This window comes from Electrophorus electricus, chromosome 3 (assembly GCF_013358815.1).
Source record: "Electrophorus electricus isolate fEleEle1 chromosome 3, fEleEle1.pri, whole genome shotgun sequence".
Classification (NCBI taxonomy): Eukaryota; Metazoa; Chordata; class Actinopteri; order Gymnotiformes; family Gymnotidae; genus Electrophorus; species Electrophorus electricus.
Genome location: NC_049537.1, coordinates 22,755,333 through 22,773,001, shown reverse-complemented (window position 1 = coordinate 22,773,001; position 17,669 = coordinate 22,755,333). Strand labels below are relative to the sequence as shown.

General features: G+C 42.2%; 3 protein-coding genes across 4 annotated transcripts; 1 reads left to right on the top strand and 2 right to left on the bottom strand.

The window, feature by feature from the left end:
- Positions 1–2,841: 2,841 nt before the first annotated feature.
- On the bottom strand, positions 2,842–5,464 carry pigh (phosphatidylinositol glycan anchor biosynthesis, class H). 2 transcript variants are annotated; one of them, XM_026998989.2, is made up of 5 exons: positions 5,046–5,464; positions 4,729–4,938; positions 4,491–4,574; positions 4,232–4,319; positions 2,842–4,129 (listed from the first exon to the last, which is right to left on the bottom strand). In XM_026998989.2, the coding sequence occupies exons 1-4, from the start codon at positions 5,223–5,225 to the stop codon at positions 4,245–4,247; spliced, it is 549 nt and encodes a 182-aa protein (XP_026854790.1). In that variant the 5' UTR covers positions 5,226–5,464; the 3' UTR covers positions 2,842–4,129; positions 4,232–4,244. The 2 variants fall into 2 exon arrangements, with proteins under 2 accessions (XP_026854790.1, XP_026854781.1); XM_026998980.2 differs by having other exon boundaries at positions 2,845–4,129; positions 4,238–4,319.
- Positions 5,465–5,756: 292 nt separating this feature from the next.
- On the top strand, positions 5,757–12,297 carry zfyve1 (zinc finger, FYVE domain containing 1). Its single transcript, XM_026998431.2, has 11 exons — positions 5,757–7,250; positions 7,344–7,848; positions 8,079–8,293; positions 8,710–8,816; positions 8,909–9,017; positions 9,127–9,224; positions 9,322–9,439; positions 9,539–9,709; positions 9,979–10,159; positions 10,347–10,463; positions 10,947–12,297. Exons 1-11 carry the CDS (start codon positions 6,768–6,770, stop codon positions 11,177–11,179), a joined length of 2,337 nt encoding a protein of 778 aa, XP_026854232.2. The 5' UTR covers positions 5,757–6,767; the 3' UTR covers positions 11,180–12,297.
- Positions 12,298–12,489: 192 nt separating this feature from the next.
- wdr21 (WD repeat domain 21) lies at positions 12,490–17,405 on the bottom strand. The gene is made up of 13 exons (XM_026998446.2): positions 16,660–17,405; positions 16,272–16,369; positions 16,011–16,168; positions 15,785–15,867; positions 15,534–15,636; positions 15,208–15,351; positions 15,022–15,071; positions 14,835–14,914; positions 14,596–14,688; positions 14,416–14,513; positions 13,701–13,880; positions 13,422–13,536; positions 12,490–13,286 (listed from the first exon to the last, which is right to left on the bottom strand). Exons 1-13 carry the CDS (start codon positions 16,758–16,760, stop codon positions 13,054–13,056), a joined length of 1,536 nt encoding a protein of 511 aa, XP_026854247.2. The 5' UTR covers positions 16,761–17,405; the 3' UTR covers positions 12,490–13,053.
- Between the last annotated feature and the right edge of the window lie 264 nt (positions 17,406–17,669).

Here is a 17,669-nt window from a genome sequence, read left to right as displayed (position 1 = left end):
GATGACCGACAAAGAAGCTATCTAGAAAGAGAGCTTGGAACCAAAATCCAAACGAAAAGTTTACCATAGGAGTTGGGGTTAGAGGCTGTCCAGCTTGAGATCCAAAATGCTTGTGTTATTCAGAGAGTCATGGGGGTGGAAGATATTTGGAAAAGCACAGCAGTGTGCCTTTATAATCCAGTTACCTCCTGAGGAGCAGCAACTGGTTCAGAAACATGAGGAGGATGTACAAGAAGCTACTCTGTAAGAGCTCTCCTATGCGTTTAGGAGAATATGCTTTACTTAAAACTTAGAACCAGAATGTGATTTTCTGTATACAGAAACAGGTCTGAGTTAATGCAACTGAAGCCTGTTACATTTGGGATTTTTGCATATCTGCAGTTATACACCACACATAATGTACAGGTTTTCTACCTAAGATAGCTGAGGATGAGATATTTACTTTAAAAATGACTGGCTGTTGGCACTTCAAATATTCTACATTGCATAATAACAAAGTCTAGTTTATAACATGCATTTCTCTAATTAAATGGCTTCACAGTTTAGGCATAGGTAGACGCATAGTTTAAGACAAAAATAGATAGTTGGGGTACAGATAACCCTCTGCACACACATCGTGATTATGATGTAGATACACAGATGGAAGAAATGGCACAAAGACTTTGGGGTAATGAGTTACACATTTTTGGGGGCATTAGACTAAATGATCTGCCACCCATAGAGGACTGCTTGAACAAGGGGACTCACAGTAGAGTATAAGAAGATGACCTGAGCATATAGCAATGGGATGAAATGTTGTATGAAGTCAGTGATGTTTTGAGGTGACCATGAAAAGTTCTGTGTTGTGAGAAGTACTGAATCTGAAAAGTAATAGGTAGCCAGTTAATAGAGAATTTGGAGGATGTAATCATTTTGTGGATACAGACTCCAGTTGTTGAATATTGGACATGTTGTAAACTACTGAAGGTTTTTTTCAGTGAGGAAGAAGTTGAAATAATCAAAGTGATGAATGCATCTCAGCAGCGTAAAGTGCATGCCATATTTAGTACAGAAACTGAAACTGTCCTGATGTTTGAGGAGCCATGAAACCATGAAGAAGCCCTGTCCCAGCACCGTGTGCTCTAACAGTTAAGAGACACACAGGGCCGGGGGTAGCTGTGCCTTGGAGCAAAGGGAGGGAAACTAGCCCACTTCCTGCACCGCAGGATTTTCCCATCAAAACACCCTAGCCTTCAGGCGTGCTTATTCTGATCCAGGTCAAGGATCAAATTGTTCTAGCTCAAATCTAACCTCAAAGGAACATTTCCTCCAGGATATCTAATAGCTAAGAATTAATTAGATTAATTATAATTATTGTTATATATCAAATGCTATATATAATTATATTTCAGTATGGCTCTATTGGCATAATCTATATAATGCTAATGGAAATTTACTACCTGACATTAGAGCTGGGTTGTTTTTTTTTGAAGGGAATATTTCTATAATTCTTAACATTTACTATTTATAACTATTTATATTTCCTATTACTTAATATTTTATTACAACATTTAAAGCCACAAGTGATCCTGATTCATTTCTGTTGTAATTTTCCTTGTAAAATCTCTTAAATTAGCAAAAGCATCTTGCTCTATATTCTCATTTGAAATGCTCATCACCTGAAAAAAATAGTCAATATACACAAACAAAACATTTAAACATACACAAACACAAAACACATCCCTGCTTTCACAGTATTTACACATACACAGGGGAGTTGACAGCGATTTGAACAGTCTAAGAAGATGAGGTTCCTGTGTGTCAACACAAGGAAGTAAAGTTTATCTGGATATTAAATAAATCAACACCCAACAGTCGTGCTGCAGTGATTACTTTGTTAAAGTCCTGGACAGGGGGACATGATGACGTTATGTGTGTGTTCTGAAGAGGCTGGAAGGTGCCAGACTCTGACAGCCCCCTGCCATCCCGGGCAGTTCCTGGGCAGTTCACGCCTCTCGTAGGGATGATTATTCTATTGGAAAGCTCTTCACAGCAGGCTAACACACCACCCTGTGAAATTTCTCCCCTCTGCTTGTTTTCACAGCATCTAAGAGAGGGGTTCATAATTGAACCACTCCAAATGGTCAGTAGTGAGGCCAAGGCACATGGGAACCAGTATTTGGAAAAAGAGGCCGGATCTTTGAACTTTGACCTTTTAGTCTATTCATGCTCAGACATGTTTTAAGGGCATGCATGAGGAACAACTGTGCAAGCTCTTAATAACTGTTGAATGATGCACTGTAGAAAAATAAAACTGAACGTTTTTGTTGGCTGAAACACTATGCAGCAAAAGTGCTAGAACCTGGACAGTAGTTCTCTCCTTTCTCACAAATAGCCAAACCTGTTTAACTATTCTGTCTTAGAAGGAAATGATTAGCAGGAAATGCTGTTGATTTATGTGCAGGTCACTTTGTACAATGCTTCACAAGAGAATGGGTGGGCTTAAGGTTGCTGTAACTCCAGGTAGGAGTTTGGAGCTCTTCGGCTCTGGAAGCCCTGAAGTCACTGACATGAGTCAGTAATGGGTTGGTGACTAAATGTCCATGTAGCACACTTCACAGCAGCTGTTCTAGAGGAGTTATGTGAAATCACTGTCACTGGAAAGCTTGTCATCTGGTACATGTACAATCAAAACAAGCAAACAGCACACAAATACACTGTTATTACAAAATACTCAAACCTGCTCCATTTTTAAGGAATTGAGGCACTGTTATTCCATAAAATGCATACAGTTTACAAATTAAATATGGATGTGAATGCTATAGAATCCCAGAAGTTATTCAAGGATCCCTAGTGCACTATAACATTGGTGTTCAAGAGTGTACTATAAACAGCACAGCTTTACCTAGAATTACCTTTAGAGATAATACATATAAACATTGTATACCATAAGACTTTAAAACTTCATTCTAGCATAATGAAGCATAAGGTGGATGACTTGCAGTTAATAATAAAAGACCAATGAAATCCAAGATGCATGAGGAAATACTGTAAAATATCAGGAAGCCCATGAGCTGATACTCAAGAGGTTGGGTCATAGAGCATGACAACAATCTAAAACATAGGACTCAGTTAACAGCAAAGCAATTCTAACTGAAGACATTTTGTATTTTACAATGGCTAAGTGCACAATCACATTTAAGTTGTTCAAACAATATTTTCTATATAAAGTAAGAGTTTTTTTGCCTTCGAAAGTATGTGCACTGACAGACCAACCTACACGCATTGTAAATAAAAATACACAGTAAGTGGAGCACAAATATTGTTGTATGAAAAACAAGCCAGGAACATAAAGTAACAAAATGCGCTAAGGAATTTATCAACACAAACACAAGAAGTCCAAAGAGGGATTTGTATCCTGTATAGTTTAATTAAGAAATATTATGTATTAAAATGCTGAAACTCATATGGAGTAAAAACACAAAGGAAATCTTTATCAATTAGTGGTTCTTTAAACCATGTATTTGAACGAATACAAGATGCTGTGCAATGACATCTGCATTGTCATTATGTATCTTTATCACCTTTATTATCACAATTTACATGCAAATCATGCAGAAATCTAGCTAATTCCAAAGGGTTTAGAAACATTTTCTTGCCATTTTAATTCCTAATCAGTACAGAAGAGGCACATGATTTCCCCCTAGTGGATATCTAAGGTTAACACTCATTTCGGTTTGTTTTGAAAATCCAAGAAACATTTCCTTACTGTACTAATTAGAATACAAGAGACTTTTACTTTATTTTCACAATTGTATTGCATTTTAATATGCCTGTAAAAATATAAAATGTATAAAGTAAAATGACACTCATAAAAATTACCCTGACATTTTCTATCAAGTGTAACATAAGAACAACATATATTTTAAAGTATTTTTAATGAAAAATAAATCTCCAGTCTCAATCTCATAGTTGGGCTAGCAAATAACTAATAATTAATTAATCCTTTTCAAGAATAAGTTATTTTTAAACTGTAGATGTCATCTGCACTGATTTAGATGTTAAAAATGGCCAGGTTCAAGAGGAATCTTGAAGGGGAGTCCTACAGCTGGTCGGTAGGAACTTTAAATGTCGAGAGCAGGGGACTGGACTGTTGGTAACAAGAAAGAGCAATAAATACATGCATGGAAATATAATGTAACTGCAAAGTCATTCTGAACATGTAGCAAAGCTAGATGTTGCAGAATTATACCTTTACCATTGTGTCATCGGGTCTGTGCAATTATCGCCTGGCAGCTTTTGTATACCTGAACCAGACAATTTAGTCTTGGCTTTGAACTCTGTGGGAAGAACGCAAAATATTATGCTCCGTTTGCGCTGTGAGGTTGTCACGCCACATGCTTATTTTCACTCATGGCTACTAACCAACTGGTCACCTTTACAACTATATGCTGAGTCGGTGTCTAAATGGTAATAAGACATTTAAAAAACCTTTTAGAAATAATATAAACCTGGAAAAGAGGGACAACGCTGGCGATTCCATTAGGGTCTCCTGAGTCCTTTATCAGAATGCACAGGTAGTATATGATACTTTGCTGGGGGAAAAATGAGACAGGTCTGTATATGTAAGACTTTAGAATCAACACAGAATAGAAGCATTTAGTTTAGCACTTCATGCATGTTTATTAAGCTTTCTACAGTGGCAGACAGCTTGCCAGTTAATTAAATATTTTAAAAATGTCTCGTTACCATGTAAACTGCCTCGTTGATAACGATGTCTTTGATCCTGCTCATTTCGATGAACGTCGTACTTTCACGCCCCGAGGCATAAGACGTCGACAACTGCACCCCCAGCGAGCCGATTATGAGGAGCGTCTCGTGCTCCACTTTGACCAGGTGAATGTGCATCATCATTCCCACCAACGTAATGATGATGGCGCTCGACAGGACGGCGGTGTTCTATACCAGAAATGACCATTTCACCATTATGAACGGAAGCCTCACCTGCCATGCCCTTTAGTTTTTCAATCCCATCTAGCTAGCTAGCTTGTTAGCTAGCTACTTACCTCTGTGACAAAAAACACGGCGTATGCGAATAACCATACGGAACAGGTGCATACAATCACCTTGCATAAAGACACCTTTGGGGAGCTAACAGTAAACTCTCTGCAAAAGGAGGAGTAATTTTGGCAATCTAATAAAATTGCTTTCCCGTTTATATCTGTGAACTCATTCTTTTCAGCCATGTTGGCAATATCAGCCTCGGCAAACGCCAGCCCGGCTGACAGGAAAATTGCAAAACTTGACAAAAGACGTGCTAAGTTAGCAGCACCGGTTCATTAGCTGTTGACGTTTGTACAAAACAAAGCATGTAGCCATAAAACAATATAATTGCAATTAAATTTCCGTTAAACTATACATACATATATAAGTGTCTATAATTAAGGCTTGTTGAACATCAGTACACATCAAGAAAATACCACTCGGTAACCTTAAAACCATTCACTGAACTATGGGAAATTGAGTTTTAAAAAGTTCTGAAAATACTGTGACTATACAGATCTGTCAAATACTCTGATGATGATGGAGTCAACGTAATCGCCTTGACTAAATAACTAATATTTAATAGAATATTATATAATTCTAATGACATGAAACGTCTTCGATGCAAACAATTTAACAAAGATCATTTATACACTACATATCCCTAATAACTTTGCGAGGCTTTCCCTTTGACCTTACACTGAAAACAAGTCGATCAGCTGATGTGACTTGGCAGCAACACTCTCCGAAATCTACCGGGGAGGGGAATAATTTTTACAAGCTGGTTGGGAAATAGTTAGATATCTTTTGAAAAACCCGTATCTTCCTCTATGAAAGAATAGTTATAGTATACGGTGTTTTATGTCAATCTGCGGCTTGTTAGGTGAAAAATGTTTAAGATATATCGTTCGATACAGGCTTGTTTTGGTATTTTGCTAGGTCAGGAAGGCTTTTGACCACTGGCTGTTTAGTGCCGTTATTTGGGTAAACATACTTTGAAGATTTTTAAAATATAATTGGCATGGAAAGCATTTAATGTATACCATATAAGATAAGCAAATATAGTGTTTATTGTCAGCTAGATGGCAGTATCCCGTTTTCCTGACACGAATGCTAACGTTGCTAGCTAGCTTGATGAACAAAAGCTCAGGACGACATTGCTCGATGCTCTATAGCGAATAGTCTGTGATTTAATTGTAGCCGTTACCAGAACCTATAAGACCATTGTGCTGTTATTGGTCATTAAATAAATTAACGACAGCTTAGTATCTCGCTTGTACGAGTATGATATGCTTGGTCACTTGAGACAGCTTGCTTTTTTTTACTAGCTGGCTAGCTAGTTAAATGGATCAATGGCATGGCAGTATGGGTGATAACTGGTCTATTTTTAGATCCGTATAGCTAAAAAACTTAAATCAGTTGATGAGCGTTAACTATTTTGGCATTACAGATGTAACCCAACGACTGTAACGACAACTTAAACTACACTGTTTCGAATGTACGATGTTTTAAATAGAGCTACGATAGAGATTTTGTCAAGAGAGATTCGATTTCAACTTGTAAACTTTTCAAATTTTTATGGCGTTGGTGATGCTATTTCTCGACGTACTCTCTGCCTTTAAAGTAACTAACCGTTTGATGGACTAATATTTGCATCTTGTTCAATTAAATTCAATGATTCTAATCCACGCCTTTGACGATTTCAGTAATTTATCAAAAATTAAACTTCCCTGGTTAGTCCTACAATGAGCGGGCAAAGTTCAACTGTAGAGAAGGGACTGAATGGCGTTTTGGTTTGTCAAGAGAGTTACGCGTGTGGCGGATCAGACGAGGCCGTTTATGAGTGTGACGAGTGCGGCAGCTTGCAGTGCGTGCGCTGCGACCTCGAGCTCCATCGGCAGGTGCGCATGAGGAACCACGATCGGATTCGAATCGCGCCGGGTCATGTGCCTTTCTGTGATTCCTGCAAAGGTTATGGTGGCCCGGCTAACGGCGGTCGATTCAGGGCAGTAGTTCGTTGTCAAGGATGCAAAATAAATTTATGTTTGGACTGTCAAAAACGAACACACAGCGGAGCCAACAAAAGAAAACACCCACTTACTCCTTATCTGCCTTCCAAACCTCCAGAACTGAATATGTGTTCTAGTGATGGAGAGTTGGACGGTGCAATGGCCCAACTCGAAAAGGTTTGCAGCTTTCTTCTAGTGGATGAAAAAGAGGAAATGCAGGTAGATGAACTAATTAGGTTGAATTAACCCTCTTGCATGCTGGACAGTGTATATGTTTTCTGTAGCTAACAGTTAGTTTTATCCTGTGAACAGGTGAAAGATGGGGATGACTTTGTAAACAGGTTGGCCTGTGCACCAGAGGAGCTTCTCAAGGTGGTGTCCATCTTTGGTAATACAGGGGAGGGCAAATCTCACACCCTCAACCATACCTTTTTCAAGGGCCGTGAGGTTTTCAAGACATCCCCCACTCAGGAGTCCTGCACTGTGGGTGTGTGGGCTGCACTGGACCCAGTCCACAAAGTAGTGGTCATAGACACAGAGGGACTACTGGGAGCAGGAACCAACCAGGGTCAGCGAACACGTCTCCTGCTCAAGGTGTTGGCTGTGTCGGACCTGGTCATATACCGCACTCATGCTGACCGCCTCCATGACGATCTTTTCAAGTTCTTGGGAGATGCCTCAGATGCTTATTTGAAGCACTTCACCAAGGAGCTGAAAGCTACCACTGCCCGCTGTGGCCTGGACGTGCCGCTGTCCACTCTTGGCCCAGCCGTTATTATATTTCACGAGACTGTCCATACCAAGTTACTAGGTTCAGGTCAGTGCACTGGGCCTGTGCTCTTTGGAGCTACCCTTCTTCAAACAATTGAATGTTTGACTGTACATAGTTAAAGACCCTGTGTTAAATGAATGCCTGCATTGTTTAATTAACTCTGAATTCATTTCTGTTTAGTTGTACAAAGAGGTGATGAGCTTAAATGCATAAGGTGAATAGCTGGTTGTCAATCGTGTTTGTCTCGGCACTGAAGCCTCAATTTCGCTTCGCAGATAAGCCATCTGAATCTGCTGAACGTCTTCTCCAGGAGCGTTTCAGGAAGCTCAACCTCTTCCCTGAAGCCTTTAGCTCGATCCACTACAGAGGCACGCGCACGTATAACCCCCCGACAGACTTCAGTGGACTGCTGCACAACGTGGAACTGCAGCTAGAGAACACCACCACGCGCTCGCCACGCTCTGCCAGCGTCATCTACAAGGCTCTTCAAGTGAGTGTGTGTCTGTCTGAACACCAAAGCCGCTCTGTGTGTAAGGGTTGCCAGAAATGTGTGTGTAAGGGTTGCCAGCTTTTTTTTGCCAAATGATCAGGGCTGTAAAGACTCCCAAAGTCTGAAGTTGGGTTTTATTCTTTTCTCAGTACTGGTTCATGGTTCATGAGCCTCTGCCCTACTATGCTGGCTTCACGTGAATCAGAAAATGCATCCCTCTGGATTGACAAATACTCAAGAAATAATTGAATAAAAATCCAATGAATTTATTTTTAATAATTTATTACAAGTCTTGATTTGATTTATGATTATTATTACATGTAATAATTATTACATGTATGTGTTATATGTATGAAACATTTGAATAATATATTCTAGACAACTAGTTATGAATAATCATACCTGTGTGGTTTCAGGCCTTGAGTGAGCGTTTCAGTGGTGAGATCCCCGATGAGCACCTGACCAGTAACTCCTTCTTCCCTGACGAGTACTTCACCTGCTCCAGTATCTGCCTGAGCTGTGGGTGAGTAAACAGAGCTGTGCGGTGGACCAAAGCCAAGTGCTGTGGAGTACAGTACATCCCTTCTAAAGCCTGCTGCATATGTGGCTTTTCAGTGCGGGCTGCAAGAACAGCATGAACCATCTCCGGGAGGAGGTGAGCCATGAGGCTAAGCATCGCTGCCGATACTCCGCCCACTATGACAACCGCATTTACACATGCAAGGTAGGGACTCATTGCAGGCACCACTGCACCCTCCCTATTGAGTTATGTAAATTGTATCCTGGTGTTTGTGATCTTTGGATGATATCTGATATGCATTTTTGGCTCCTAGGCATGTTATGAGAGTGGTAAGGAGGTGATTGTTGTTCCCAAGACAACAGCCTCCTCTGACTCACCCTGGTTTGGTTTGGCTATATATGCATGGTCTGGGTTAGTCCTGTTTTTCAGTATTGGTTATATAATTGAGCCTTTAGCTCAGTTTATGGGGCCATGTCTAGAGGCAGAAACTGTATGTTTTTCTTTGCAGGTATGTGATTGAATGTCCAAACTGTTCAGTGATCTACAGAAGCAGACAGTATTGGTATGGGAACCAGGACCCTGTTGACACTGTGGTCCGTACTGAGATCCAGCATGTTTGGCCAGGGGTAAGAGCTACCAAGAAGCCCCTTCCTGTTTTTTTTGTTTGTCCCCCATATCAGCTCTTAAGTTCAGGGTCCATCTCACTGTTTGCTTTTGTTTGAAAGTCTGATAGATTCTTGAAGGACAACAACAATGCAGCACAGAGGCTGCTGGATGGGGTGAACTATGTGGCCCAGTCCGTGTCGGAGCTGAGCGTCAAGCCCGCCAAGGCCGTCACATCCTGGCTCACAGACCAGATTGCACCGGCTTACTGGAAACCCAACTCTCTTATATTTGTAAGAGTCAGCTGCAGGCCTTACTAGACTTTCCAGAAAATCTTGATCCAGATGATGTAACTAATGCAATTTGTTCCAGTCATTGAGCTAAAACTCTGGGAAATTAGGTGTAGTAGATAAAAGTTTCGTAGTGGGTTATAACTGGAAAGGACACTATGGATTGTATGTCAACTAGACAGTTCCTTGCATGTATGTACAGTTACATGCTATTCATATGGTGTGGAAGAGTTATTGAATCCTGTATGGAATGTATTTGTGAATTGTTTCAGAATTGTTACAAGTGTGGTGAAACCTTCAAGGACAATGACACAAAGCACCACTGCCGGGCCTGTGGAGAGGGCTTCTGTGATGGCTGCTCCTCTAAGACCAGGCCTGTGCCAGAGAGAGGCTGGGGGCTGGCACCAGTCAGGGTTTGTGATTCCTGCTTTCAGAACAGAGGAATCCCGGAAGGTAAGATCTGTTATTCTAACATATACGCTAATTGCTATGTGCATGTGAAAGTCAATTGTATCATTTTCCTGATTGGAAACAGATGTCCACTTGTGGTTGTCGTCACAGGTGTTAATAATTGTCTAACCTTTTCTGAGTTTTGGTTCAGAGATTTGAACAATCTGTATTAAAATGTTTTCTTCTTCAGAGCTGTTGGATGCTGCATTGGAAGAAGAGGAGAGTGGGACTCTGATAGCCAGGAAAGTAGGAGAGGCAGTGCAAAACACTTTAGGAGCTGTGGTCACAGCCATAGACATCCCTTTGGGTATGTATTATAATATTCTTACTTTGATGGTCCATGATCATAGAAAAATAGAATCACACCCTTTATCATTCACATAAGAAATTATCACATGATTAGGATGATGACTGAAATCTCATTTGAGTTTGGTCAGATTAATTTTGGTTGTGCCTTTGGTTGGAAAGGCACAGCAAAGTTCAAAACATAATTTGTTTTCTTTGTTGCACCTAATCGATACTGCATTGTTTTCTGTGAAACTCTATTGTCATTCTAACTCCTGGAAATATACACTGTTTGTTTTAATTTTGCATGTTCAAATATAGCTCACATACAGTGGTAAAAAAAATAGATATCCTCACCTAATTTGAAAAAAATCTACATTGACTGAGTCAAGCACCTTTGTTGCAGCATTTTATGTTTTTCTTTTTTTGAAGTTTTCTCCAGTGACTGCAAAATATATTCATGAAACAGATGTCAAATAACCACATTTGTTCCCTGTACAAGCAGGCTTGGTTAAGGACGCCGCTCGACCCGCCTACTGGGTGCCCGACCATGACATCCGCTGCTGCCACCAATGCCAAAACGAGTTCAGTGCCCGTCTCTCCATTCACCACTGCCGGGCTTGTGGTCAGGGCGTGTGTGACAGCTGCTCCCCTGACCGGCGGGCCGTGCCCTCTCGGGGCTGGGACCATCCTGTGAGGGTGTGCACTGCATGCAACCAAAAACCCGGAGACCTCTAGCAGGACTGGGGCTCGCAATACGACATCATACACCCACCCCTGCTCTCAGGTCACAATGTTTCAGCCCATGTTGGGAGTGACGCGCTGCACTTTGAAGATGCTGGTCCTGTAAAACAGGAGGAGCAGCTTTGCCATTTCTTCCTAACATTCAGTGCTTTCGCAAGCTTGACACCGCTGAGTCCAGTGCACTGAAAACCAGCTCACTCTGAAAAGGAAACGGCAACTCAAACATCATGTCAATGGAAGAACACTTGATGTTATTTTGACAATACATTGCACATCATGTGACATAACCCAGATACACTGTGCCGCCACCAGGCTGATTCGGTGAACTTTAGGTCATTTTTGGCTTAATTATGTTTTTATGGTTTTAGCATTTCATGAACATGGGCTGAAAATTGACAAATCTTTGACTCTCCCCAATTAAAGTCTGCATGTATGCAGAGAATGCCTATACTGTAAGCAAAAGCAGCTCTGTGGCCATTGCAAGGAACTTGCAGAGTAGAATACAGGCTATTCATGCTATTGCACCCCTCAATTCCTAAGTCAGTTTAGGAAGCATTTCGGTCCTTAATTTAGCTTTTTATCTACTTACCCCAGGGGATATTTTTCTTTAAGCATGGCCCTAATGTAGTGCTACAGTGCATTTTTGTTTTATCCCTATAATTTGAATTTGTCTCCTTGATCATAGGTTGACGTAATTCTCATGGTATTGGGGACATCTGGGGGGGGGGGGGGTGTGCCTGTTTTAGTAATTTACTACCGCAGTGGTGAACAATCTGCATACTGCTTCTAACACTATTAGAGACTGCAGAGGAAGTATAAAATGTGGCACTGCATAGGTGGCTGTACACCTCTATGCCAATCCACTTGATTATAAATTCATATCATTCACAATGTTAATATTCATATTTCGATTTGTACAGTAGTTATCATCTAGTCCCTGGTATGAGTTATTAGGTTTATGTAAAGTGTTCCTCAGCCAAAAATAAAGCACTTGTCTGAGATTTGAGACAATAGTGACTGAATGTGTCTGAGACAGATGTACCATGAACATGAGTAATTGTCCTGTTTTATGCACCTCGTATGCTGACTCAATTAAACATGAGTACCTCTAAGATAGTTTAACTGAGTCTTCTTGAACATGCATGGCAGTGTTTGCCATTAGTGGTTCCTATGTTTTCCTAGTTTCAGTATTTTCCCAGTTCCACACATACCTCACTGATACAATCAAGTTTTGCATTTCATGCAAAACTATCCATTATTTGAGGCCACTCAGTTATGGGGAAAAGAGGAAAAAATGTCCTTCATAGAGTATAGTATCCAAGATTTTATTGAGAATTTTATCGTTTGTAAATGTTCCTACTGCAGCTATAAACTATTCATCATGGCATTGAAGCTGTGGTCTTTGGTACTGGCTCACTTAAATGGGCTGTGTTTATTTTATAGACACTGAGTAAACATTCACCTAAGAAAGAATATACAAAGCACTTTAAATGAATTTTCAAAAGTTTCATATCTAAAAGTACACAATTCACATCCTGCAGTCAGAGATTGCACTTAGGGAGGTTAAAATTCAAGTAGCTCCCAAACTAGAAAAAAATGTAACCTGTTTCTTGGGATCTTTTGTGACCCCTCAAAAATAAGTATGACCTATACATGTCAAGTAAATCAAGTATGGAAAGAGCACATTTATGAATACTCAGAAGGCCTGGATTCTAAATCACTGTCTATTCATTTGTTGGCTGCAATGATAAGTCACAACCTTTGGTATGGCAACACTGAGTGCATTTTGAGTGTGACCTAGACAGAGCTAGACAACAGAATGTGTTTTAGTGTCTTTCAATATAACAGACCAAGACTGTGAGAACCAGTTAGCCTTGTGCTTCTGATGCGAGCCCCTCCTGGTAGTCACTGTTGTAAGGGTAGTAATAGAGATCATGGCAGACGGCCATAAGAAGGCCAGGTAGTCCATTGCGGCCTCCGAGCTGAGAGGAGAAGACCACATTTGGGATGGAGTTTTTGCCTCCGGGGTGAGGGGATGGGATAGTCCTGAGGAGATGCCCATCTCTTAGACTCCACAGACGGGTGTAGCAGTCCTGGCCCACTAGAAACAATCGGATTTTAAGTCAATTATAATAGGGTAATCTAGGATTTTAAAATGTTTCTCCAAAGCCAGTGAATCAAATTAACTTGGTCAACAGAGTAAGATAAAGTCAATAAACTATAAAACGGTGTTTACCTGCTAGCAGCAGACCCTCCTGCTCATTCAGGTGAAGGGGCAAGTAGGCATACTCATTGTGGTGTCCTTCGTACTGCATTACTGACTGTCTAACACGGATATCCCACAGCTTAATCTAATGACGCCAAACCAGGATGCAAGAGGGGGTTAAAAAGCCCCAAAAAGGGGTTAAAAAGCCAAAAAAAAAAAAATATTTGGAGCATCTTTGTTTTTGAAATATTATTTGGCCCATCATGCATTGCGCCAGCACAGGTTCTGGTTGCTTCTTGGGGGGCTGACCTTTCCTAGCATGTCGGCGGCGAGGAGGTAGTTCTCATCCTGCAGGAGTCGGATGGAGGTGACGGCGGAGCCCTGGTGCAGGCGGCAGGCCTTCCAGCTCTGGTCTCGCCCTCGGCCCCGCTGCCTCAGATCAATGCTGAAGATCTCGCCCGAGCGGCAACCATTAAACAGCACTGGGTCCTGACGTGGCACAGATACAGTTACACATGGCCCAACGCCACCACCACTCAACGTAATGGGCTACAAACTGAAAGACTGCACTCCTGAAGTGATCACCACAAAGCAACGGTTTAAAACCGAAAATGTTTCTGTTATTCAACTCAGGCCTTAAATTGTGTGCCATCATTAACAGTGGCATTGCGCAACCTTTTTGAAACCTTTAGTAAGAAGAAACTTGCTTTCGGTGCAGAAATAATGAAGAGATTTGCAAAAATGCAAAATAAAGTTTGTTTGTTTTTGAGAGAACACCTGAAACATACATGACTGCAACAAGTTTCTCATTTCTCGTAAGGAGACTTGGCTGCAAAGGAGTGGCAAGTTACTCAACCCACAAACCCACAACCTTGCTACTGACGAGTGAGGTGGTAGGATCTTGACGGTATGATCATTGTCATTATGGGGAAGGTCTAGTGTGAAAAACGGCGCACCCATTCTTTAAGTTTGGGGAATGTGCAGTGATCCACTTTAACAAGCACTCGAGGCTGATGCTACTCACACGGTGTGCAAACTGCTGAGCCAGAACGTCACTGCCGGTGCTGTACATCTGCCTTCGGCCGCTCACCGCATCGGTCACGATGACATGTCGCGAAAGGCCTACATATGTAGCAAAGATGAGTCTCACATTCGGTACATGAAATACTGCATATAACACAAAACCGAAAATCACACATCTCACCAGTGCTAAAGGTGTTGTCAGCCTGTGGGTTCAGGCACCAGGCACATGACCAGGCTGTAGAGATCTTAAAACTGCATAGCATCCCAGGCTGGTCTGGTAGCAGAATAAAGGGAAGCAGGGGCACTTGTATCAGGGGCATAAACAAATGACTTATTCTAGCAATAGCAGTACAAAAGAGCAATGAGGACTATGCTAAGTGTGGATGTGGTGGGAGCAGCGGACACAGGAATCAGTCTCACCAGGATTGGAGTTACTGAACAGAGAAGCCGGCAGTAAACTGACACAGCCTGGAGTCTGAGATATACCAACCAAACACAACCTGGTGTGACGTATCAGGAAAACAATTTTATTTCTTATAATCTGCCAGCATGGCGCCAGGGAGTAATAAATCTACATAAAGAACAAATGCATCATTTAAAAGGATACAGAACATGAGAATCTGAATGAGTCACAGAAGCCCAGCATACAGAGTTCACCTGAAACAAAAGGGGAACAAAGGGTGAGTCATAGGAAACGTAGCTCCCACTTGTTATCCCGCCCTGCCCCACTCCACCCAACCGTCATGCCCAGAGTCTGTAATACACCCTCATTGGTCTAAAGCTGCTAGCACACCTTGCGATTAGTGAAGTACAGGTTATCGCACATCTCCACTGAAAGAGAGCCCTTGGTGCAGCCGCGGAAGTTCATGATGCCATACTTGCATCCTCCATGCGAGACATCATTCACCGTGAAGACGCGCTCGCAAGCCGAGTCCGCCTGCAGGAGGAGCATTTGGGGGAGAGCTTAGCAAAGCAGTCAGGAGTACAACTACAAAGAAAATCCCATCTACAACCAATCTTTGAGAGGGACAATGTTTAATCCCATTTGGGTGTTGGGCTGCAATTTTCCAATGTTCGAGAGACCCTGCGGTTTGCATGTGGACAGGGGCAGGAACCCACCACGATGAGGCAGAAGTTGTCAGTGTTGGGGCTGCTGGATTCGGAGCTCTGCACCTCAAGCTTGTGCCGCTTCATCTCACTGACCTTCACCTCGTGGACCAGCCTGTTACAGAGAACAACCTGTGCTCAACACCACTCCACCCCCAGTCCACAGAGCTACTGTATCCTAATCTGTCTGATTTGTCAAGCGGTTGGCTGCCATTTCTAGGGGGAAAGCAGGCAGGATGTATACAAGTGTACTGATACCGTACCTACAATAGGAGTTTGGTGACAGCACACCCAGATGTCTTTTCTGGTGCAGCAACATAGAGTTAAGGCCAGCCCGAGGAGCTTTCTGTGGAGGGTTACAAGATGGTCACTATCTTATCCACACCAGCAAGCTTCATGTCACTACCCACAGCTCCTACTTTTGCATGCCTGCTGTAGTAAACGTGACACTGCCAGATTGCTTGATTCACAAAAGCAATCCAAACTCACCTTTCTAGGGTGCTCGTCCTCCGCCAGCATCTGTGACCGCTTCCTCTCTTGCTCCTTCACCTTCAGCATCTCCCTCGTTAACGGATTGCAGTTGTTGTGGCCAGGCAGCAGTCGGAAATAGCGGTTTTTCTCTGGGTCGAAGTAAAAGCCCGGCAACTCTGCGGGGGGGAAAAAAAAATCAGAGAAGCGCTGCTGTGTGAGCCGTGAGGTGATTTAACAGTTAACCCTCGAGTGTATCTTTTCCCAGTGATGATAGCTGACCTGGAGCAGGAGCGGTGGCTCCAGACGAGGAGGCTGAGGTTCGACCTGAACTGCTCTCTTCTGCTCTGGGTGATGGCCCTGCCGACGGACCGTCAGACCTGCCCGTGAACGAAAGTGTTAACACAAAGGCGCACTCTCTCCAGTCGTTACGCTTTTGTTTTCTTTTGAACAAGAGATTTAGGTAACTATAACTAATTAGCCGGTCGGAAAAGACAGATGGAAAAAAGACAATCTGCTAGCTAATTTTCATACAGTAACGTGTGATGACAAATGTGCCAACATCCAAGAACCAAGATGCATAGGTTAGCTAGCTTAGTCAAGTCAGTTCGTTCAAAATTACCCTGCTGGCTAGGAAAGCGGATAGCTAGGATAAACCAAGTTGTTTTACCCATCATCGGCATTTCGGTCTGTTGAGTGAAATCTCCTCCGCCAATCCGATCGACGATGTATGTGGCGTCTGCCACTGTCTCCCCGATCTTCCCTCTTCATTTCTGCTTTGCATCGAGAGACACTGGAGAAGAGTCACATCTGCACAGCCAGCCGATCAGCTGCCAGTGCCATACAGTAGCCTGAGCTAGCTTAGCTAGGCCCTGGCCTTGGCTAGCTACGCTGACGAGCGAGTAAAGTTATCCTTGCTGCTACGCTAACGCACAGCCAGCTCCACGGCCCGGACACGTTTCGTGCTATTGATTCACGAATACCAAATGCTTCTGGACCGACGGATTCTTGCTAGTAACCACACGCGACCATCACGACAGCTTCCTCAAATGCACGAACGTCGACACTTTCTCTGCAGAACTGTCTTCCTGCTTTTAGGACACCGTTGTGTTCTCGCGTGGTTTCGTTTGCCCGCGTCTGGATCACTAATTACTGGAGTCCTCAAAATGATTCTTTGGGCATGCGATCGGATACAAGTGTTTTCAGTCACACCACAGAAAGACACGACTAAATAACAGCATGCAAATAGTGTTGTGGACGACATGCACCGTAGAGGCTAACAGGAAAGTGTACATGGAAGTAACATTGTTGGACTGTATTCTTGTCGTCCTGATCTGTGCTGTTTTCGTCATGTTGTGTTAATTGGAATAACTGAATAAAGTAAAAGTAGATGGAATTCTGCGATAACTGACATTAAATGTGTGAGAGGATTTAAAGAAGTGGTCCAAATTTAGTATGTTAAATGTCTTTAAAGAATTTGGCTCCTCACCATATCGATCGACACTGCACTACTTTTCATGTGCACAGTATTGTCCTTTTATCTTTAAGATGTGCTATCTGTGTGTGTGTGTGTGTGTGTGTGTGTGTGTGTGTGTGTGTGTAAATATATATATATTATAGCTATAGTTAGTATATATTATAGTTATACGTTACAGTCCTATTTTTTACATTATATTATAG

Coding starts and splice junctions, on each gene's coding strand:
- zfyve1 (XM_026998431.2), top strand. CDS start 6,768: ATGAGCGGGCAAAGTTCAACTGTAGAGAAGGGACTGAATGGCGTTTTG. Junction 10,160..10,346: donor GAACAGAGGAATCCCGGAAG/GTAAGATCTGTT, acceptor TTTCTTCTTCAG/AGCTGTTGGATGCTGCATTG. Junction 10,464..10,946: donor AGCCATAGACATCCCTTTGG/GTATGTATTATA, acceptor CTGTACAAGCAG/GCTTGGTTAAGGACGCCGCT.
- pigh (XM_026998989.2), bottom strand. CDS start 5,225: ATGGCTGAAAAGAATGAGTTCACAGATATAAACGGGAAAGCAATTTTA. Junction 4,575..4,728: donor TCAACGAGGCAGTTTACATG/GTAACGAGACAT, acceptor TTTTTCCCCCAG/CAAAGTATCATATACTACCT. Junction 4,320..4,490: donor GCGTTGTCCCTCTTTTCCAG/GTTTATATTATT, acceptor TTCTTCCCACAG/AGTTCAAAGCCAAGACTAAA.
- wdr21 (XM_026998446.2), bottom strand. CDS start 16,760: ATGAAGAGGGAAGATCGGGGAGACAGTGGCAGACGCCACATACATCGT. Junction 14,915..15,021: donor CATTCAGATTCTCATGTTCT/GTATCCTTTTAA, acceptor ACGTCACACCAG/GTTGTGTTTGGTTGGTATAT. Junction 14,689..14,834: donor GTTCAGTAACTCCAATCCTG/GTGAGACTGATT, acceptor TTCTGCTACCAG/ACCAGCCTGGGATGCTATGC.